This window comes from Hoplias malabaricus, chromosome Y (genome assembly GCF_029633855.1).
Source record: "Hoplias malabaricus isolate fHopMal1 chromosome Y, fHopMal1.hap1, whole genome shotgun sequence".
Taxonomy (NCBI): Eukaryota; Metazoa; Chordata; class Actinopteri; order Characiformes; family Erythrinidae; genus Hoplias; species Hoplias malabaricus.
In genome coordinates, this window is record NC_089820.1 from 23,723,821 (window position 1) to 23,746,999 (window position 23,179).

The 23,179-nt window shown below is 42.2% G+C and overlaps 2 protein-coding genes across 9 annotated transcripts in view; both read right to left on the bottom strand.

Moving 5' to 3' along the window:
- The window catches only part of LOC136679199 (phosphatidate cytidylyltransferase 1-like), a 38,383-nt gene extending 22,683 nt beyond the window's left edge, over window positions 1-15,700 (bottom strand). Inside the window, exons 1-2 of the mRNA XM_066657587.1 lie at window positions 15,383-15,700; window positions 1,449-1,597 (exon numbers count right to left, since the gene is read on the bottom strand). Of these exons, the coding sequence (XP_066513684.1) occupies window positions 1,449-1,597; window positions 15,383-15,457 (224 nt within the window). The 5' untranslated portion in view covers window positions 15,458-15,700. The remainder of the gene's footprint in view (window positions 1-1,448; window positions 1,598-15,382) is intronic.
- Window positions 15,701-17,221: 1,521 nt separating this feature from the next.
- The window catches only part of LOC136677749 (WD repeat and FYVE domain-containing protein 3-like), a 100,513-nt gene continuing 94,555 nt past the window's right edge, over window positions 17,222-23,179 (bottom strand). For 5 of the 8 annotated variants that reach the window (XM_066655355.1, XM_066655356.1, XM_066655354.1 and 2 more), the window contains 5 exons: window positions 22,840-22,936; window positions 22,355-22,723; window positions 21,758-21,872; window positions 20,497-20,694; window positions 17,222-20,308 (listed from right to left, as the gene is read on the bottom strand). In XM_066655355.1, the coding sequence (XP_066511452.1) occupies window positions 20,188-20,308; window positions 20,497-20,694; window positions 21,758-21,872; window positions 22,355-22,723; window positions 22,840-22,936 (900 nt within the window). In that variant the 3' untranslated portion in view covers window positions 17,222-20,187. The remainder of the gene's footprint in view (window positions 20,309-20,496; window positions 20,695-21,757; window positions 21,873-22,354; window positions 22,724-22,839; window positions 22,937-23,179) is intronic. The other 3 variants (XM_066655357.1, XM_066655352.1, XR_010796421.1) reach the window with 2 other exon arrangements.

Consider the following 23,179-nt stretch of genomic DNA (forward strand, 5'->3'; position numbering starts at 1 on the left):
AAAACACAGACGCTGTATTTTTCTTTGGTACATGCTGCTCGAGTCGCTCGGTCTGTCTCAGCGTTTATGTTGCTTCCATGTGGCAGATAGGGGCAGAATCACATAGTTTGGTAGCCTGGTTTTAAAGGGGCAATATATGAACACACAGTGGGGACATAACAGAATAAATATAATCAATATAATCTGTATAGACAAGATTATGTTGAGTAGAATTTCTGAATGTTGATTTCGATTAATTTTCGATTAAATGCCCAGCCCTACCCCACGTGGCCAAATTTTTGTAAACATTAGTTTATCAGATATTTCCCTGAAATAAAGTGTATTAATAAGTTGTTTGTTGAAGTAACAGCTTCTAAATTTCTGGAAAGAAATTTAGTCTAGATGTATAATTCAGCTTGATGTGAGGTCCTGATTTTGGATGATTAGTTCTGTGTTACAAATGCCACTCCAGCTTATCCCAAAAGGGCTGGATTGTGCTCTTAAATCTTTCTTACATAACTCTAGATAGCACTAAGCATTCTGCATAAAGTGATTTACAGACTAGCAACATGTCGACAAGCGACAAATTCTGATATTCTCAAATTTATGCAAATGGATTATGATGCTGTGACGTGACATTTTAAACAATTGGCTTCAACAATTTCTTGGAACCAATCATACACACTGCAACCCAAGGCCCCTGTAAACATTTTGCGCTACCGGCATCTCTTTTCCATTTGCAGCAGCGTGGTGGTAAAGAAAGAGAGTTTCTGCTCTTCCCATTTTATACAATACATCTGTGCACATATACAGGACAATGTGAAGAAAAAGAAAGTGTGGAAGAATGTAGTGGATATTCTTATATCTTTATATTTATATGTATTTTTATATATATTTCTGGTAGCATCACACATCATCACTGTCCAAAGAAAAACATGCATCTCCAAAATAACAACTTTATAGGAAAAGGCAAATCCTTTTTAAATAAACTTTTAATAGAATTCTATGTTAAAAGATTTTATTACAAGAAATTAGAAGAGCATTTCTATTGGTCCATTCATCATAAAATTTTCACACAATGTTACAGACAGCTACTGTCTTCAAATGATTGAAGATTGACCAAAATGGACATAAACGTTTCTCTTTGGACAGCGACAATATGCAACTTGTTGGAAACTTGACCTTGTAGATGCCCACACGCGGTAATACGAGAGACCTCCAACAAACCCACAAGTGACAAACTTTGGGTTACGTAAGCGGAGTGTCACCTACTAGTGTGAATGCAGGTAAGGCTCATATGCAGCTAAAGAGAGTCCCATTTCATGTCATAGACATACAATGGAGATCATACAAGCTACGTGTGCACAACTGCATATCAGAATGAGTGCACCTTAAAGCAGATTCAGATTCACTTATTAGAAGTAGGGGCTGTGTAGAAAGAGTGTCCTTGCACAGAACGGGAGGGTCACCTGGATGACAGCCCCTCCAGGGCTTTGTTGAGACACTGTGGAGTGTTGTCAGTGGACGGCGGTGCGTCTGGAGTGTCTGCTTTAGAGTCGCCCTCCAAGTCTCCTTCCCCTTCACTGGGCAGCCCCAGCCTGTCATCTCCATCTGCTTCCTATACAACACACACACACAAAAGAAAAAGTAGCAGAAAACACATGCAGGTCAGTGATATTTGTTTTTAACTGTACAGGCAAGCGGCCAAATCGCAGTATAAACACTGGACTTAGCCGGGGTCACTGTGTCACCGCACAGCAACAATAGTACATACCCACATACAACCAGATGAGTAATTAGGTTGCACAATACATTATAATATTAGACTTCACAATGCTGAAGAAGGATGGGTCACCCTTGGTTCCTTCCTCCAGCTTTGAAGGAGTATTTTCTTGCCAACTTGTCACTTTTGGCTTGCTCACCAGAGGTTATTCATTTAAATTACACTTTAATCTCGATTTCTCTAAAGCTGCTATTGTTTAAACCTCTATTTCTTGTAAAGCTGTTATTGTTTTAATCTCAATTTCTTATAAAGCTGCTTTGTAACACCAACAGGTTGTAAAAAGCACGATACAAAACTTTTGACGTGAATTGAATTGATTTGAAATAGCAGGGGAATTTGCAAATGAGCAAATAATTGTGATTGAAAGTAATCCAGACCAAGCCTTATATATCTCATTATATATCAAATGGGTCACCAGTGTTTTTCAACTTACATGTATAATGAAGAAAACTAATTAGAAGAAGAGAAAAGAGAAACTAGGCAAGCCTAGTTCAGCCGGACCGCTGTTAGCCATTTAGCTACTGTCACAGAGGTTTTTCTGGATTTCAGGAACAGGAAATACCAAAATACATCATCTTGTCATTGAAAGGTCTGGAGAAGCTTTGGTGCTTCATATCAATGTCTTTGTTTACAATAATAACAAACTATAAAAATAGTTTATCTTGTTAGCTGACAGTGTGTATACGATCATGAAAAAGAAAGAAAAGACTAAGATAAATATTACCTCAGCAACGCTCAACGCATTTCTGTTCGAGGCCCCAGTAAAACACTGGGCTGCACAGCGGTGGATGGTGGACCTACAGCGCTGAAGCATGTCCCAATTCAGCTCTTAACTCTCTACCTACTTGAACACGCATTTTTACGGCCAGGGAAAAGCATTCTTGAGCTGGAATGTGAAATATGGCTGAACTAACAACAGACAATATAGTGGCGCTACCTTAAGTTCTCTCTGTGAAATTCAGTTGAATTAACAGTTCCTAATCGCAAAGTGCATTTCAACATTAGGTATCAGTACGAGCAAATCCCTCTTCTAGGCTGGCCCGGCAGGGGGTCCGCCAATTACAAACGGCTGCTTTATAAAACCCGTCTTAACTCACAGAATGATAATTAGTGCTGTTGAAAAAAAAAGATATTTCAAACTTTTAAACTCCACACTGATGTTCAAAACCAAAAAGACCTGATGATACGTGACAACAAAGTCCACTAGCGCCGCAGCTAATCACAGCCATTAAGCTCAAGCAATACCAGCCTTCTACTGCGACAATGCAGCCTGTATGGAAATCACAGCGGCGGATGGATTTACCTGTCAATGAGTCGCAGCCAAAGCGATAGAGCTGGACTCTGATGACAGGATCTTAGAGCACACAAGCCATGCAAACTGTAGGGAAATTCAGGCCAGACAAAAAAAAATCACTCCCATTTGAAGGTGCAACACATAAGCAGGCTCAGTACAGTAGGGCAAAGTTCAGGCCCGGATCTGAGCTGGAAAGAAGAGTGGTCACTACTCTTGTTTCACTCTCTACTTAGCGAGTAGCACTGCAGCAATGAGCCAAAGTAGAGAAGATTGTGTAGTCGAGCACTATAGAGAAGAGGAGAGCCAAGGGACTGGTAGCAACGATAGGATAATCGTTGGATAAATAATAGGATAATTTAGTGCTGGGCGATATGAGTACATATCAATATCACGATTAATTGTACATTTTACCACGATCACGATCAATGAATGATTATTTTGTTGTTGTATTGTGACCCTCACAGTTCAGTGACGAGGCTGGTGCTGTAAATATGCTCCAGTGTTAAAGCTGGGATATTTTTTCTAATGTTGCCGGGAGCTTTTTCCTCTCGTTTTTAATGGCATTTGACCTTGTGAATAGGTTAGAAGGGTTTTATTATTTTTTTTATCAGAAATTTCAAGCCAACACACACCACTTATACCATGTTATTAAAAAATGGGGACTACTGCCCGTCCCTACATCCACACTCCAATGCTAGGGGACTTTCTACTCCTTTAGCAGATGCCTGTGGCCTGGTGCTCATGTGCAGCTGTTCTAGAGAGTCTTATTTCATGTCATACACTGCAATGGAGATTATACAAGTTGTGCATTCACACCTGACGCACCCTAAAATACCAGAAATCCATGAGATTATATGTCAAAATAACTTGTATTTATAAACACAGCTCAAGCGTTTTCAACACAGACTTGTGAGACCATGGTTGACAGTTTACTGTCATCATTAATATAGGAACACTCCACAGGATATACAGCACTGCTGCAATGCTAACTTGCAACCAGTTTGGTTTCCCTCTCTGTGAAGCTGTACGTTGTGGATCACGTCCTACAAAATAAAGGACATAACTGCAATTAACATTAACATTAATCTGTAATCTGGATTTAGGCTTTGGGCAGACATTCTACCTCCGTGGCCTGTCCAATCTACATAGCCACAAGATGGCCCTTTAAACCTCCCAAAAAATAAATTAAAAATCACAGCAACAAGCCAGAAAGCACATTAAGTCTTTTAAAGAAGCTGTGCTTATGAGAACTTACCTCACCTTACTCAATACAGGGACTCATGGCCTATCATAAAACTGAGGCCTGGCAGCAACAGCAAACAAGGCAGGTTCCACCCTGATAAGTAAAAAGTAATGTCTCATGAGAGCGTCACTTTTGTAAAACAGCACACTGAACTGACAAACCCAAATAAGGAACCGCAGGCCAAATGAACACAGAGACCAGCACACTGTTACACATTCAGTGAGCTGAAATTAAACATGGTGATGTTATCACTGTCATGACAAATTATGTCATCCCTCACCTCTGTGTGTCATGCATCAGTGTATCGTGTTATCAAGAGCCTGTAAAATATTCTGCCGCTGAACTGAAACAACAGCACATAATACACTGAAACCAGTCACTGCTAGAGTGTCAACCCTTTACGCCATTAATCTACATTTTAAATCAATTTTCAGCAAATGTTATTTTTTGTAGTTTTCAGATGATGTTTTTAAACATGATGGCACTGCAGGTACTTCCCGTGGGCTTCCTCCGGGTGACTGTCTGTGAGGAGTGTGGTGTGTTCTCCCTGTGTCTGCGTGGGTTTCCTCCAGGTGACTGTCTGTGAGGAGTGTGGTGTGTTCTCCCTGTGTCTGCTTGGGTTTCCTCCAGGTGACTGTCTGTGAGGAGTGTGGTGTGTTCTCTCTGTGTCTGCGTGGGTTTCCTCCGGGTGACTGTCTGTGAGGAGTGTGGTGTGTTCTCCCTGTGTCTGCGTGGGTTTCCTCCAGGTGACTGTCTGTGAGGAGTGTGGTGTGTTCTCCCTGTGTCCGCGTGGGTTTCTTCCGGGTGACTGTCTGTGAGGAGTGTGGTGTGTTCTCTCTGTGTCTGCGTGGGTTTCCTCCGGGTGACTGTCTGTGAGGAGTGTGGTGTGTTCTCCCTGTGTCCGCGTGGGTTTCCTCCGGGTGCTCCGGTTTCCTCTCACAGTCCAAAAACACACGTTGGTAGGTGGATTGGCGACTCAAAAGTGTCCGTAGGTGTGAATGTGTGAGTGTGTGTGTCGCCCTGTGAAGGACTGCCCCCCCCCCCCTCCATAGTGTATTCCCGCCTTGATAAGTGCTTACAGACAATGAATAAATGAATTAATTAATTAACAAAAAAAATAATTAACTGGTACTACTGCTTTACCGATGTATTTATCATCCTTGTTTAAAATTTTGAAATGTATGTTTTATTTTCAGTACTGCAATTAAATTGGGCCTCTGAAACACACACACACTAGTGCAATACAGGCAGTGAACACACAATGAGTGTTGGGCAATGCCCATCGATGCCCGGGGAGCAGAGGGTTAGGTGCCTTGCACAAGGGCTTGTGATTCCTTCACTCCCCACTTCACTATAAAAGTACAACAGCACAATGTATTTAATACATGTTGAAAATAGAGTGACATATTGTTAAAAATAATCATTCAAAGCATGTGCATGTTATTTTATATCTGGAGCAACTACCAGCCCACACACTGTGAAACAAGATCACCCAGTCAGATTGTGTGGGCTGCCTATATCAGAAAACACGGGGGGAAAAAAAACAACAACATGCCATTCTGATTTTGCTTCATTCCTGACATCAAACAGAGATATAGAGTTGTCCCGCCTCCCCCACTGAGTCTCTCCAATCACAGCACACAGAGTGAGAGCACAAAGACTGCGTTTAAACATGTAAAACACACAAAACGAGAGTGGAGAAATGATAGAACCAAGCAAAAACAGCATAAAATTACAGTGTAAAAGGAAGAGAACAGAGCTACAACTGATAAAGAAGAGTCTCTGTGCCTCGCTTGACGCTGCTGCCTGCCTGATCGTCATTTAAAGGAACAGAGCTGAAACCAGCCTTCCAGGCTCACATCTGCATTTCATCACTACCCTAGCCGTGAAACAGGGGTAATGTATTATGTTGAAACCAGGATGGTTGCCATGTTCAGACAAAAAACAGCAAACAGTCCAGAATGAAACCAAGTGAGAACAAATTACCCAAGCCCTGGTCTGGCTGGTCACTTCTTTATGCCTGAAAAGTCTCATCCTGTTTCCTAGCATTATGACTGCCCTTTTCATGAACCCCTCACTGAAAGCCAAGCTAAATACCAAATGTGCTAAATATGGGCACTGGAGAACAAGAGGAAAAGGGTCTAAAATTAGAAAAAGGGTCAAACCCTTTTATCCATGGCTCTAATAACGAACCTTGAAGAGGTAATTGGGAGTGAGCTCAGTTGAGAAGAGGGGTCACTCAAGTCTGAAACTTCATATTAATGCTTGTAAGGGAAGCCCTTTCCGCTAACTTTTTAATGAAGGGACTCTAATACCCTGCAGACGGCTTCAGTGGAAATGTAGAGTGTCTTGGACGTTTTGTGTAGTCTTGGAGTCTTTTGTGTACTTTAAATCCATAGGTTTAACTCACTGCAGCGTTCATACAGAGTCTGCAGGACGTCTATAATTTAAAAAACGATGTAATGGATGACTTTGAAAGAACTGAATCAGCATATCATTCTCCCACTCTTTCAGAATCGATTGTAGAAGGTGAAAACCTGTGGTGGAAATATGGAAGAGCTAAAATGATATTTAAAAAAAGGTTTAATAATATAGTATTCGATTAAAGAGCAATTAAACAGCCCTACAGTCGAATATTTCTCTGCAAAAAAAGAAACATTTGCTAATGCATACTGCACCCAGGCCCTAGACACTCACTTGTTTTAAGGATATAAAGCTGCTTTTGTTGGCATTAACAATAGTTGGCATGTCGTCTGTCCAGAGAAACAATGTTTAGCAGGGCTTCTGTGAAGCTGTACACAGAGGCACTTTTAAGAAGAGAAAAATAGACTTCTTTTAGCGATTCTTTATTATTTCCAACAGAGAGGCATCAAATAACAACAAACTATTATTACAAGGATTTCAAACTCCAGCAGTCTGCCTTAAAAAGGGCCTTTAAGTTAATAAAATGCTCTATAAATATCTGTCTAAATTCCCAGGATTAAGACTCAACATCTCCAAGAACGATGCGTCATGCTGAAACAGGAGTTTACCGCTCAGGCTTTTCCTTCCAGCTCTGCTCAGCGCGCACAAGTCTCCACCGGCCTTGTCGTCTGCCAGCCTGCGAACAAGGCCAATAAGCAGGCTAGCTCTCAGATCAGCTGCTCCAGAAATGCGACTACGCTAATCCCCAGGGCAGCAGGGGAACAACCCTGGCCAAGCCTGACCCCAGAGATCTCACCCTGAGCAAACAAACGTAACGTAGGGAGATGCAGGCAGTGCCTCAGCAACCAGCCTATTCTCTTTCTGCCCCTGAGTCAGTACAGGCAGAACCTGCCAGAACAACACGTTTTAAGTGAAGATTTAGACTCGGAATTACAACACAGGTCAATTCAATCCTCTTGTGGAGCTTTCCCCCGATGTGAGCGACAGCTTGGCCCAGTTTTCAGTGTCCCTTTAAACACCCTGCAGAGGTGGCAGAAAACATTCAGAGGCTGATTAAGAATTCCTGCATGCAGCAAATACAAAAACAGACTGGCTCGCTGCTGGCAAGGGCAGAAGTTAATGCAGCAGAATCCATCACACAGGAAAACACATTGTATTTAATAGTATAACACACTGTATGTACTGTTTCGCAGTATTAAAGCACTGTAGTACATCAAGACTGATTCCGGGACAGGTATTAAACCCGAGGCCTGATGTGTACACCTTTTTTAAAGGAGATTAACATAGTCCAGGAGCAGGGATTATCTTTGCCCAAGATTCTAACCCATAATGACTTATATTACTGTAATACACCACAGTATTAAAACTGTTAGACAGCAGTCTGTTTTTCCAGTTGAATTCCAAACGTCACAAGCTTGCACAACCTGCTTTCTAAAGAAAACTGCAAAAGCAGGATAATCAATGAGGGGTGAGTCCGAGACTGACTCTAACCCACGCCCTGTTAGACACAAACAGCAAAAACTAGAGAGGGTTTGTTCTGTAATACACCGTAAGGCTCTATCATAATTGTTAAAATGATAATCACAATTATATTTTGCTTAATAATAAACAATAATAAAAGCTACACACTTTCACGGCACTTGTTTTAAATAAATAGTAGGCAGTAGTTTGTATCATCTTGTCCACTTTAGGTGTAAACACATTCAAAGGTACAGGCTAAGGGTGTGTGTTCACACTTGGCAGGTTTGCTTGGACTAAAGCACAACCTCAACTGACAGTTATGCTGGTAGAGTTTGCCGAGAACAAATTGGGAAGGCTGCGGTTTGAGCTGACAGTGACACAGTAATGTGAATCATCTCTCGTTATGGACCTGTATGTGTGTATTTAACTCAACTAAACACTGTGGAGAAACCATGATAATATACATTATCTCATGGCTAGTTACTTTGCTAACACGAAATATACAAGACATTAAATCCACCAGTGTGTAATGTCCAACCAGTAAAGCTACAATTCACTAGGCATAATGTCTAAATGTTGTTGGGGCCAGAAGAAATGAACCGCACCTATAAATGTATGCTATGTCTTTTGAATGAAAGTAAGTCTGGTCCATAGTCATCAAAGGAGATTTCAACATTTAAATGTCAAACATTCTTCTGAATTTTACTTTTTCTTTTGGTTTGGAAAATGCTGTTCACTCTATATCAGGGGTCACAAATAGGCGGCCTGTGGTCGCTCCAGACACCACTGTCCTGGGGCCTGTAAAACTAGCCCAGAGGACAGTGTTGTGTGAGTTTAAACCAATAACTTTAAAAATAAGGAAACGATTACGGGCTGAAATTCCCATAACGCTGAACGTGGATTCTGTTTACGAAAGAAGTCCCACCCTCCAGCAATAAGAACCAATCAGATTGCTGGTTGTGAAAAAACAGTAAAGTCAACTGCAACTACAAGTCTTTAGGGACTTTACTTAAATACGCTTTTTACTTGTTGTGTTACCTGTAAATTCTACTTGAAATGAATAAAGGGCATTTTATTTAGCGTATTTCCATCTATCCATTATTTGTAGCCGCTTTATCCAATTCAGGGTTGCGGTGGGTCCAGAGCCTACCTGGAATCGTTGGGCGCAAGGCAGGAACACACCCTGGAGAGGGGCGCCAGTCCTTCACAGGGCAACACACACACTCACACCTATGGACACTTTTGAGTCGCCAATCAACCTACCAACGTGTGTTTTTTGGACTGTGGGAGGAAATCGGAGCACCTGGAGGAAACCCACGTGGACACAGGGAGAACACACCACACTCCTCACAGACAGTCACCCAGAGGAAACCCACACAGACACGGGGAGAACACACCACAGTCCTCACAGACAGTCACACGGAAGAAACCCACGCGGACACAGGGAGAACACACCACACTCCTCACAGACAGTCATCCGGAGGAAACCCACACAGACACAGGGAGAACACACCACACTCCTCACAGACAGTCATCCGGAGGAAACCCACGCAGACACAGGGAGAACACACCACACTCCTCACAGACAGTCACTCGGAGGAAATCCACGCAGACACAGGGAGAACACACCACACTCCTCACAGACAGTCACCCGGAGCAGGAATTTCTTTTTTCTAATATTTATGTCTTGTTAAAATATATTGAAATGTAATCGAAATGTAACATGATTTGACATTCAGTTGTTAACTAAATAAAATGTTTTTATAACTACAAGACTAATTCCGTTTAATTAATTACCTCTGCTCTACACTGTAACAAAAACAAAACAGAAGACTACTAAATCAAAACATGATATTTGTATAACACTTTTTCAGCCAGAAACACAAGCACCAGTTATGCTTTATAATTTGACAAAGCCAATAAAAGGAAGGTGTGACTGCTGTAATATGGAACAGAAAGCCCTTTCAGTGTCTGATAGAGATATCCAACAATAGGCTTGCCTAGTGTCTGTGCGTGGTCACTATGAGGAGGTCATCATGCCACTCTGAGCCGAGACAAGCAGCTGAGGCGGTAAACTGAGCAGAGAGCCGTTCACTAATGCTCCACTGCTTCAGAGGCTCAGCAGAGACAGCCTGCTGTTTCAGGTTGTGCGAATAAGAGCTAAAGGAAAAAGTATCCCACTACAGCAAAATGGACTGAAAAGACTGAGCTCAGTTCGATTTTACCAACACAGAAGAGACATGTGAATGGCATCCCCCAGCTCCGTCTACAGAGACGAGGAAAAAAGACTGAGTGGGATACTGCTAACGGAAGACGAGGCTGAAGATGATATGTTTAGATATAAAAGGCAAAAATAATAATAATAGGATAAGTGAGTGCTAAAGATGTTAAACATTTTAAAACAAACACAAGTACAGAGACAGAAGAATACTGAGAAAAAACAGTGAAAACAAAAACAAATGAAAAGAGAACTGAGCGAAAACCAGAGCATGCACTCGGGACAGGGTGAACAGCGAGTGGCTCATTATCATTTAAAGGAAAAGGCTCAAAAAATGGTCGTTCTGAGGGGTTGAGCTCTCTTGTGGTGTTTGTCTTGTGGTATTTTGACCAAAGCAGGTCATTCATTTATGCATTCATTTATTTTCTGTAACCCTTACCCAGTTCAGGTGGGTCCAGAGCCTACCTGGAATCATTGGGCGCAAGGCAGGAACACACCCTGGGGGGGTTCAGTCCTTGACAGAGTGACACAGACACACACACACACACACATTCACTCACACACTCACACCTACGGACACATTTGAGTCGCCAATCCACCTACCACACGGACAGAGAGAACGCACCACACTCCTCACAGACAGTCACCCGGAGGAAACCCACGCAGACACAGGGAGAACACACCACACTCCTCACAGACAGTCACCCAGAGGAAACCCACGCGGACACAAAGAGAACACACCACACTCCTCACAGACAGTCACCCGGAGGAAACCCACACAGACACAGGGAGAACACACCACACTCCTCACAGACAGTAACCCGGAGGAAACCCACACGGACACAGAGAGAACACACCACACTCCTCACAGACAGTCACCCGGAGGAAACCCACGCGGACACAAAGAGAACACACCACACTCCTCACAGACAGTCACCCGGAGGAAACCCACGCAGACACAAAGAGAACACACCACACTCCTCACAGACAGTCACCCGGAGGAAACCCACGCAGACACAGGGAGAACACACCACACTCCTCACAGACAGTCACCCGGAGGAAACCCACGCGGACACAGAGAGAACGCACCACACTCCTCACAGACAGTCACCCGGAGAAAACCCACGCAGACACAGGGAGAACACACCACACTCCTCACAGACAGTCACCCGGAGGAAACCCACACGGACACAGAGAGAACACACCACACTCCTCACAGACAGTCACCCGGAGGAAACCCACGCGGACACAAAGAGAACACACCACACTCCTCACAGACAGTCACCCGGAGGAAACCCACGCAGACACAAAGAGAACACACCACACTCCTCACAGACAGTCACCCAGAGGAAACCCACGCAGACACAGGGAGAACACACCACACTCCTCACAGACAGTCACCCGGAGGAAACCCACGCAGACACAAAGAGAACACACCACACTCCTCACAGACAGTCACCCGGAGGAAACCCACGCAGACACGGGGAGAACGCACCACACTCCTCACAGACAGTCACCCGGAGGAAACCCACGCAGACACGGGGAGAACGCACCACACTCCTCACTCGGAGCGGGAATCGAACCCACAACCTTCAGGTCCAGCTGTGTGACTGCGACACCTACCTGCTGTGCCACCGTGCCACCCAAAGCAGGTCAGAGGTGTTTAATTAAGACCCAGAATAGTGTTCACTTGTGAACTGTACTGGATATAAAAACAAATTTATTTAAACAGTAAAACTGCTAGATATTCAATGTTTTGGAGTAAACATGCCTTTATATTTAATCCTAGCTGCTAAAAAAACATCACCTTCAATATTAGCCAATAACAAAACACAAACTATTAGGATGTAAGTAGATGTAAACAGGATAAAGCACTCTCTACTCTGCGGTTAGTGTCATGGAAAAACAGCTCTAAAAGCGTATCTGGTCAATGTAGATCTCTTTCAATAGACCCTGTCTGTAACCCACAGACATATGCTCAGACATGTGACTACCCAGAACATCACTGTTAAAGTGTTTGGCTGTGCTTTCTGTGTGGGCTAGTTATACTAGACTTTATAAAAGCCTTTAGGCCTTCATGCAAATAAATGACTTTACTGAAACAAGCATTTTATTCAAATGTATCTAAACTGTCCCAGAGAAACGCAACGACTCTCCCACAGTTGTTTGCGGTTACTTATTTATAACGACGTGTTTGAGCTAGCCTATTTATGACCAAATCTCGGGATGACCTCAGCAACAGAGCAGTGTCTCACCCAGCGATACAGATCTTGAGAAATACTGTCTGTGTGAAGCCCAGTATTCAAAGTCACTGGCTTGTTTTAGGACACGCTTTGCTGCTATTTTAAGGTCAGTAACCATCTAAGGACTGTTCTTGACCCTAAAATATCTACGATAATACAATTTAATACTGCAACAATTAATACAGATTTTGGTGGCATTTTACTGAAGGACATTGTAAACCTACATAAGGCATTTATGACAACTTGAAGAAACCTATATTAACCTTTATAAAGGTTGTTATAAACACTGCTTTAGGCAGTTTCATCCTAGAAAGTGTAATGACATCCTGCTTAATTCCTGATGTATAATAAAATAATGACCTACAGAGACGTAGGCTATTACACAGATATTAATGGAGACATTCAGCTTCTAAAACAGATTTAGACCAATCAGCCAACCACTGATGTGAACCTGACCCCAGCTAAAACTAAAAGACTGAATGGTGCTCTACATTCACTGCTCGGAATAACAACACCAAAGAGAGCACACCAAACTCCTCACAGACAGTCACCCGGAGGAAACCCACGCAGACACAGAGAGAACACACCACACTCCTCACAGACAGTCACCCGGAGGAAACCCACGCAGACACAGAGAGAACACACCACACTCCTCACAGACAGTCACCAGGAGGAAACCCACGCAGACACAGGGAGAACACACCACACTCCTCACAGACAGTCACCCGGAGCAGGACACGAACCCACAACCTCCAGGTCCTTGGAGCTGTGCGACTGCGACACCTACCTGCTGTGACACTTTCAAATATAAAATAACTCAATGTCATGTAGTGAAGTAAAACTCTGTTGGAGGCTGCTCATACTTAGATAAGGTATTGTTAGACAGTTATTAGCTCTGTGTCTATGATTAATATCATTCTGTTTAGTTGTCCATCGAACTTTGTCTGCTTTGCTCACAATGATTTAACTGATGGACCCCAAAGAAGAAGAGCCTTTAAACTTTCTTTCAGCAGTGGAGTGATGCGAAATGGTTCATTGTTGAAATATGCATTGATTACTGATTCCATCAACTCGCTAGAAAACACAGTTCCAGTGCTCCACAGTCCAATGGTGGGGGCTTTGATTAAACCCCTAAAAACTCATCCCTGTTCAGAAAGACATGTGTAGAAGCTTTTTTTCTGAGATATAAAATAACCCTTATAGTTTTAAGAGTGGTTTAGATGTTATTCCTTGCCTGAAGATACATGAATATGCAGTTAGTGCTTTGTCCAACCACATCTCCACCATTAGCTTGCGACATAAAAGTCCTGACGGGATTGGTTCCTTAGCCTTGTGAGGTCAGAAACTTTGATTGTCTGAATCCAACTGTTTGAGAATGTCTTTGGTACAAAAGTCTTCAAAGCCCACTTACATTGCTCAAGATATGTCTAGCACATACAAAACACCACACTGACACATTAAAGGCTAAGCACCACTTATTAATAATATTCCACATTATTGTAGTTACTGACATATATAAGTATGAATTAAAATGAAAATAGCAGCTTAATTTGCTGATTAAGTTGACAAAACTGACAATTTTATTAAATTGACGGAAAAACCCGAGCTCGCTACGGAAATTCTTTAACGCAACCGTGACGTCACTGGTGGACAACAGCTGAACAACGCCGCGGTAAAACACCGTTATGACCGACTGTTATGACAGTATCTAGCTAAATAACCAACACTATTCATGACAATAGCCTAGCAATAAGCTAAACTCAGATTTAGAGGTACCGTTATTCTTGTAAATGTGATCGAAGTCGAACTCGAATTCATCCGACACTATAAACCTCCGTAATGCAGCTACGTACGGGGGGGGGGGGGGGCAACGGTCTTTTAAACCTTATTCCTCGAATTAGTAAGAAATAACATGTTTTCTGACTATCAATAAACACAAGTTAGGAACTCAAATTCCACTGTATTTATTTGTTTGACACTTTCATAGAGCTGGTCTTTAGCCTTTAACAGGGTAAAAAAAAACCTTCGGTTGGGGGTGAGGGCTTTTTAATACCCCTCTTGGCATTGAGTGTGGTGAGCCACCCCAAGTGAAGTCGATATAAAATTACAGACTGAGTCTAACACAGGTTTCTACTGTCTCTGCTCAGTGAATAGTGAGTTAAAGCTCCAGGGTAACTCCATCTTACCAGTTTTTACCTATCACTATAGTTCTTCATTAATTTAGTGTGTTTGTTGTTGTTGTTTATCGTTTTAAGCCTAGTCTACTTAAGCAGTCTTAGCTATTAGGCCACTGGAGACCAAATCCAGTTTGACTTAACGTACACAGCTTAAGCCGGATCCTTATTCGCCAGCTTGTTTCAGTTTTCCGTTCCACCTTAAATGTTGTACTATCATATTCTGACAACGCGTCTTAAACTGAAATAGTAACAAATACGTGCGTACATATTCATTTTAAATCTAAGCTGATAAAGCTGGGTTTGGCTTTGTTGTAATATTCCATTCCACCTTAACTGTAACTTATCGTTATACAGCGGAACCGCTGCACCATTTAAGGTGGGACGGAAAATTCCCCAGAACGCAGCTCCAGTCTCTTAATATCCTTTTACAATGTAAATATTAACAGCCTTTTCAAAGGTAATGAAGTCTTAGCTGTCGCTTAGTGCAGGCGCTATTTAAGGTGGAAGATATAATTCAACTTCAGCCCCGGTAATTCAGGCTGAATTAAGGTTAGCCTTGCCTTGTCGCTGATGTTGTCCGCGCTCTCCGGTTCCCCGCCTCCTGCCCCAGCGCCTCGTCTCCTCAGCTCCGTCATATTCTCCCGTACGCTCCGCTCACACAGGCATAGAGAGGAGTAAAAACACGGCGTTTAAAGCGAGTGTCCACCCCGTCTAACGGACACTCAGCGGACAGCCGGTTTTACGGGAGCCTCCTGGAATCGTGTTTGAACGCTCTCGGCGCCAGTCCCGGGGATAAAGTGCGCGCATTTGTTTCCTGTCCGCAGGTGTAACGTCTGTTTGCCGAGTGCTGGACTGCGCTGTGTTCGTTGGACAGTCACACAGTCCCAACCTCTCTCTGATTCAGAGTCGACTCCCTATGATTCAGAGTCGATTCGCTTTTTTTTTATTCTATTAAAACTCCTCGTTGATTCACAGAGTCGACTCCGATTGATTACAAACGACGAGAATATTTTCCCAAAGCTATACACTAGACTGATGAGAGTTATCATTAAACAGCTTACATTAAAATTCATAAGTAATCCTACATTAAAATAAGTATTAAGTGTAAATATGTTAATAAAGTTTAAAAAAGAAACAGATAAATGTATATCAGCATTTATAAATACACAGGCTACATAAATACAGTATGTATCACGTAAATATGAAAATAAAGCATATCTATTCTGTATAATTTTCCTGCTAAAGGTTTTGTTTATTTTTCAACAGCAGTGTGTTCATGGGTGGTACAGTGGCACAGGTAGCGTCAGTGCCCCACAGCTCCAGAGCCCTGAGGTCCTGGGTTTGGGATCACACACAGTCATTTTGTTGTGTTCTCACTGTATCTGGAACAAAATGCACCTGCAGAATACACCATCAAGCATGAGTTTGAGGAATTTGCACTTCTCCTGAAAGTACAGATCTACTGTGAACCAGGTCAAATTAGAAACTGACCGGAAAATTCAGAGAAAGGAACTATTGTTGCTGCAGAGTGGAGAGAACATTTTTGAAAATCCACCACTCCTGTCTCCGAGTGGTCTGGCATAATCATGTCAGATCATTAATTTTTATTCTTTCTAGTTGAATGCTTATTCTTTCTGTTAATTTTATTATTTAAAAAAATGTGCCATGTTATATTTATTAAACAAAAATCTTTAATTAATTAAATTAAAAATTCATTCATTCATTATCTGTAACCCTTATCCAGTTCAGGGTCGCGGTGGATCCAGAGCCTACCTGGAATTATTGGGCACAAGGCAGGAATACACCCAGGAGGGGGCGCCAGTCCTTCACAGGGTGATAGACATTCACTCGCACACACACCTACGGACACTTTTGAGTCGCCAATCCACCTACCAATGTGTGTTTTTGAACTGTGGGAGGAAACCAGAGCACCCGGAGGAAACCCACGCAGACAGGGAGAACACACCACACTCCTCACAGACAGTCACCCAGAGGAAACCCACACAGACACAGGGAGAACACACCACACTCCTCACAGACAGTCACCCAGAGGAAACCCACGCAGACACAGGGAGAACACACCACACTCCTCACAGACAGTCACCCGGAGCGGGACTCGAACCCACAACCTCCAGGTCCCTGGAGCTGTGTGACTGCGACACTACCTGCTGCGCCACCATGTATGTAAATACATAAATGGTGTACCACCTACCATAATGTAAATGGTAAAACAATGTTGTAAATGCAGCCTTCCTACAGTATCCACAGTCCACCACACCGTTGTATCAGCATGCTCAGGCTTTACGAAGCACAGTGTCTGTAAAGAGGAGGCGTAATACACTGTATACAGCATTGAAAAATAAGTAAAGACAATTATATTTCATAGAAACACAGTGGAAAAGTGGACGATGCTGGTGGTAAACAGCAAGGATTTAATTGAAATTAAATTAAAAATATGAGTACCAGAATCTATTGCATTATAGTAACAGTACATTTCAGGGGTTACTCTACAAGGAGGAGGAGGAGGGCATGTTGTTGTACTTAAACACAAATGCACAATGAACATTCAGCTATCACAGATTGCACACCAGATACTGTAGCAATGCAGTCTAACACAAGACCACCAAAAAAAAGAGAATCCTTTTGTTTGTTTGTTTTTTGAATCCTTTTGTTTGTTTTTTTCTTGATCAGTCCTTGAATTTTCATACGTAGGAGTACAAAAAGTCGACCCGGAGGTTTCTGGGCACACCATCTGCATACGTGGCAACTCTGTACACAACTCTCTGGGCAGAACTCAGTCAATAATGCCATAGAAATGAGGAGCAAAAAAAAGAAAAAGAAAAAGAAAAAAGAAACAATAATAAATGTCAAAACATGTACAATGCACTGACACAGAAAGTCAGCAGTGTTAGACATGCGACAAGTAACCCAACTTGCTGAAAAAAGTACAATAATCAATCATAAAAAAGGAAACATTATAATTGCATAAATACTTTGTACAGTTCGTCTCGCTGTAAAGGAACGCACCCCGTTTAAAACGATAGCCCGCAACATATAAACGCCTCGGATAAAACCATGATCTTTTTTCCTGTTTGTACACGTGAAGGTGCGAAAAGAATGTGGGGCTGACCCCCTGGCCTTTGTGAACCCCGACAGCTTTGATGTTATGATTGCACGCTAATTTACAGTACATAAGTCTATAATAATAATAACAACCATAATCAGAACGGGTGCATATCAGGCTGTATGGCAATCCATGGTGAAATGTATGAAGACGGTGAATAATAGACTACTGCGTGTGTAGCATTTCATCCATTAAAGTGATTTATGTGTTTAATGTTAGTTTAAAAAATAAAAAAGGAAAGAATGGTTCTTCCTAATGATCAAAGCAGCACTTTCAATGCAGTGTTGCCCACAGTACCACTGACAGAAGACAACAGGGATAAAAGAATAAAATAAAAGGTCATACTTCTCCTTTCAGTGATTCCAGTTGTTCAACTACATTCTTAAAACATAAAATCCCTTTCTCGCCGAATCAAACACCGGATCCTGCGTTATAGACTTGGTTGTGCATTTCTATACAGCACTGGCCACAAACTCACCACCTGGAAATCTAACTCTTCCTGCGGTGTTTATGCTGTTATCAAGTTCTCTGAATCTGCTACTCTCAAGGTTTGAGGTTGTGTTGAAGTGATTTTTGGCAGAAACAAGTAGGACGCAGTGTTGCTCACTTGTCTTCTGTAAATAAGGAGAAGGTAAGAGTATTGTAAGGTAATGCGATAAAATCAGATGAGTGTTTTTATCCAGTTAGAATCATAATATTGCATAAGCTTATATAATTTTCCTTAACATGTATGAGAGTGTATATGCCCTTAAAAACCTTTTTAGGCTGCAGTATTCATTTGTGGCTATTGTGTAATTAAAAAAAACAACATTCCTTGTTTGACACGTCCCAAACATGGACGTTATAGCTATCCGACTAATAATTACGATGTGGTGGCTTTTACGTACACTCATCTCATAAATATGATATTTCCAAAAGGACTGGAAGGCAGCATTAGTTCAAACGCGGTTCCCCTTCCCTCCACTAACAAAAATACATCTGGCCGGTCATAGAACTCTGAAGGTGGTGACTACCTGGAACACAAGTGGCAGACTGTTAACTTTAAATAGACAGGAAAGACCCCCAGAAACATGACTGCATCAGGAAGTGTACAATTCACACATTCTACACACGTCTGATTATTCTCTACTCGAGTTTAAACAGAAGACCACACAACGGCCTCTCAGAAAGTTTCTAAAAGAAAAACAGTGGTTAGTGTTAGTGAGAAATTTTTAAAGCTAGTAGTGAACAGACAAATTAAGTCCCTTGTTAGCCTGAATTTACAGATCACCACAGCTACTACACGCATTATTCACTCAGTCAGAAAGCTGTCAGCTCATTGGACACGTAACAATATTTCAGGACCGTTCTCAACGTCTGAAACGCTCAACAAAATCTAACCTCTGGTTCCTTTAAAAACCCTGATATGATGTGAAATGAGATTAGGTCGAAATATAAGTGGCGAATGTTAAATACGGTAAATGCATAATAAAGATTTCTATTGTTTATAAATACAATTATAAATTTTACACCAAGGCAGTTTGGCAACAAAACTTAAAACCAAAAGATATATCAGCTACTGGCAAATAGAGGGGATCTGATACTGTGGGCAACACGTCAATATTAATACACTGTAAACAAAATAGTTAAATATTTGCATAACTAGACACTGTAATAATTTTGACCCACAAACATTTATTATTAACATTCATAGTCCCCGATATTATACCCGCTGGGATGCTGTGACTAGTGACATTGACTACACACAACCACTTTTTTTGTTTGTTTGTTTGTTTGTTTGTTTGTTTGTTTGTTTCTTTCTTTCTTTCTTTCTTTCTTTCTTTCGTTAAGTCAGGAGTGGTACGTTATAATGCTATGTTACAGGCAATGTCTTGTTTTCTTTATCTCTTAATTATGACTTCTCTTCTTCCTGCGCTAGTTAAAAAGGCCATTGTAATTATTTACACTATAAACACATTTCATGAAGGAGGGTTTCCGCGTTCCTAAAATCTAAAAGTTCATGGAAAATGCTCACGTCGACATGACCGCGTGGAACATGAAAGAAAGCTAAAGTGAAAAGTCAAACAGACGTAACTCATCTCCCGTTACTCGCCGGTATACGCTCCACCTCCATCCACGAAACAACGGACATTTTAGTTTTACGTCAGTGCTTTATGAACAGGGGTCTCTTGCATGGGGTGGTAGTGAAAGGTGGGGGAATGTGGTGAGGGTGAGAGAGAGAGTGAGGGAGTGAACCGAGGTCTAGTTTCTGGAACCTTCCTCTGAGGCCCGCTCGTGCTGCAGGTTGTAGTAACAGTTCTGACACACTCGGACGGGAGAGGAGATCTTCAGGCGCTTGATCTCTGACTGGAAGCGACTGCACCTACGAGACCAGAGGGAGGGGTTACATCACAGCGCTGACGCAATGCAGGAGTTTCCAATGTTTTCCAATTCAAACAATTGTCTGTAACATTTTAACTAGATCAGCCTCAAGAGAAGAAGAGAGAGAGAGAGAGAGAGAGAGAGAGAGAGAGAGAGAGAGAGAATTAGCAGCGTCTCCCAAGTTCTTACTTCTGGCAGAAGAGCTGTCCACAGTTCCTGCAGTGATGGCGCCTCTCTGTGAGCGAGAATCTCACGGCGCACCCGGAACAGCTGTCCACCTGCTCATCCTTCACCCAGTGGTCAGCAGCGGAGCGCCCGGGCTGCTCACTGACCGACCAGCTGAACACACGGCCACGTCCGTCACCCACCAGAATCTTACTGTGGTCCCTAAACAGAGAAGAGATGGCAGAAGAGAAGAGGTTGTGTGGTTGAAGTGAGTGGGTAACACTGCTTCCTTCACCACAGATGGCCATCTCAAACGGTCATAATTCATAGCTGAACTTCTTATTGAGCTTTGTGTGTGGTGTTAATGCATAAAGACAAAAAAATCCAGACAGATCTGAGCTCCACTGATTATGATTCTAATCCAAACTCTATCACTGCATAGATTTACAGGGTAAAAAGATCTACCACGGGTGCTCAGTTCTCTCTGCAAGAGCCACAGTCCAGTGCATTTATAGTAAATTATTGTATTACTCAATTACAGTAATATGCTGTAAATTTGAAATACAGTAGAGTTCCTGTAAAAATACGGTAAATGGCTGGGAACTCTGCTGCCAGTATTTTACTGTAAATCGCAGTATTTACAGTAAATTATTGTATTATTCAATTACAGTAATATGCTGTAAATTTGAAATACAGTAGTGTTCCTGTAAAAATACGGTAAATGCCTGGGAACTCTGCTGCCAATATTTTACTCTAAATCACAGTATTTACAGTAAATGATTGTATTATTCAATTACAGTAATATGCTGTAAATTTGAAATACAGTAGTGTTCCTGTAAAAATACAGTAAATGCCTGGGAACTCTGCTGCCAGTATTTTACTGTAAAATTTAAAAAAATCTGGTTATAGTGGAGAACTTCTCACTCTATACAACAACACACAGAAATTCTGGGGTTTATTTGTTAAAAGACGTATATAACGTATATTTAAAGACAAGGGAAGAAGATACATAAATGTGTCCAAACACAGCTGTTAATAATCCTAAAGAAATGATAAACCAATTAAAAATCATTAACAAATAGTTTATCTCTGTGTGTGTGGTCACAGCAGCCACACCAGGTTAAAGTCATAATTGTATTATATACAGCCGACTCAAAACAATTCACATGGGATTTAAGGCAAAAAAAATGGACTGAGATATTCCTAATGATAATTGGAATATCTCCCACTCCCTCAGGTCTCCATTCCAATACATAAGCGAGAACACACACACACACACACTTACTTTGAGATGGCGAGTGCTGTGATTTCTGCTGGCTGAGCGTTGTCTTTGCGGTCGAAGGCGGTGTGCATGGTGAGTTTGCTCCGGAACACCAGCTGTCTCTCCCATCTGTAACCTGCTCAGGGACAGAGAGCAACACCAACTCAGTGCTCAGAACTGCCAACCGCTCTCACACACACACTCCCAGAACTGCCAGCCACTCACACACAGCTCAGAGGTGAGCCTCTGGCAACGTTCTAACCTCCATGGGGGAAAAGGTACTAAATTAAACTTAGTTAGCTTGTTGCCGTATTATATATATATATATATATATATATATATATAAGTCACTGAGGGAAGAGGCAAAACATGCAAGGAATGCAAAGCCTTGGTCATGTGAAGCACAACAGCACCCCCTTGTGTAGCAGTCCCTGAATGAACAAGCCTAGAATGAAAAACGCTAATCATACAGAAATTTTATCAAGGAAGAGTGTAAATTAAAGAATTTTACATGATGAATTATTGATTAAAATTCACCTCTGCCCTGTGCTTGGACTGATCTTAAAACCAAATATGACAGAGCCAAAGAGCAACGTAACATACTTAAAAACCCTGTAGTACCTGCTCGGAGCCGGCTGTAAGGTCGAGCCTCCATGGAGCTGGGCTGCAGAGGCTGAGGGACGGCTCCGTGAGGAGGTGCCGAGTGTGGTGGGTGTGGGTTGCCATGCGGGGCTGTTCCTGGTCTTCCCTGTCCTTCTGAGTAATTCACAAACACAAAGCCGTCCTTCTCGTCGATGCTGAGCGTGTCTGACCAGCGGCGAGAGTCGTCCGAGCTGCTGTCCACTGACCACGAGGCTCCGGGGCGGGGTTTTGGCCTGTGGATGGCGCTGCCGGGCTGGCTACCGGAACTACGGGGTTTGGGCTCTTGACTCAGACTCGTCTCCTCACCCTCTGATTCACTGCTGTCCTCATCTGGAGCTTCACGGCCATCTGCAAGATTTATTCAATAAAAAAGGGGAAGGGATTGTAATCAAAGAAGGAATCGTGAGCCATTTTATAATCACAGCAATCACTTGGTAATTATTGACATATTGGGGGTGTTTTACCCATTTTTTCCTCTCCGCAGCAGTCTGGTATATCTGGAGGCTCCAGTGGTTCTGGTGCTGGGGTTTCGGGAACTTGTAGGAACTCCATTCTCCAAAACTACAAGAAAAACTCTTTCAATGAAGCTGCCAAGTTGGCTTTATGTCTATTCTACACCCTTACAAACAACCCAAACATCCCATTTTAACAATGACATGCAATATCAGTCTCGCAGTGTTTATTATGGAACATGTTGCTGAACACAAGTGAGTGAGTGAGTGAGTTAGTGTGAGAATGTGCATTTGAGCAAGTGAATGGAGGAAAGTGACTGTGTGATTGATTTACCAGCTGCTTCACAATTAA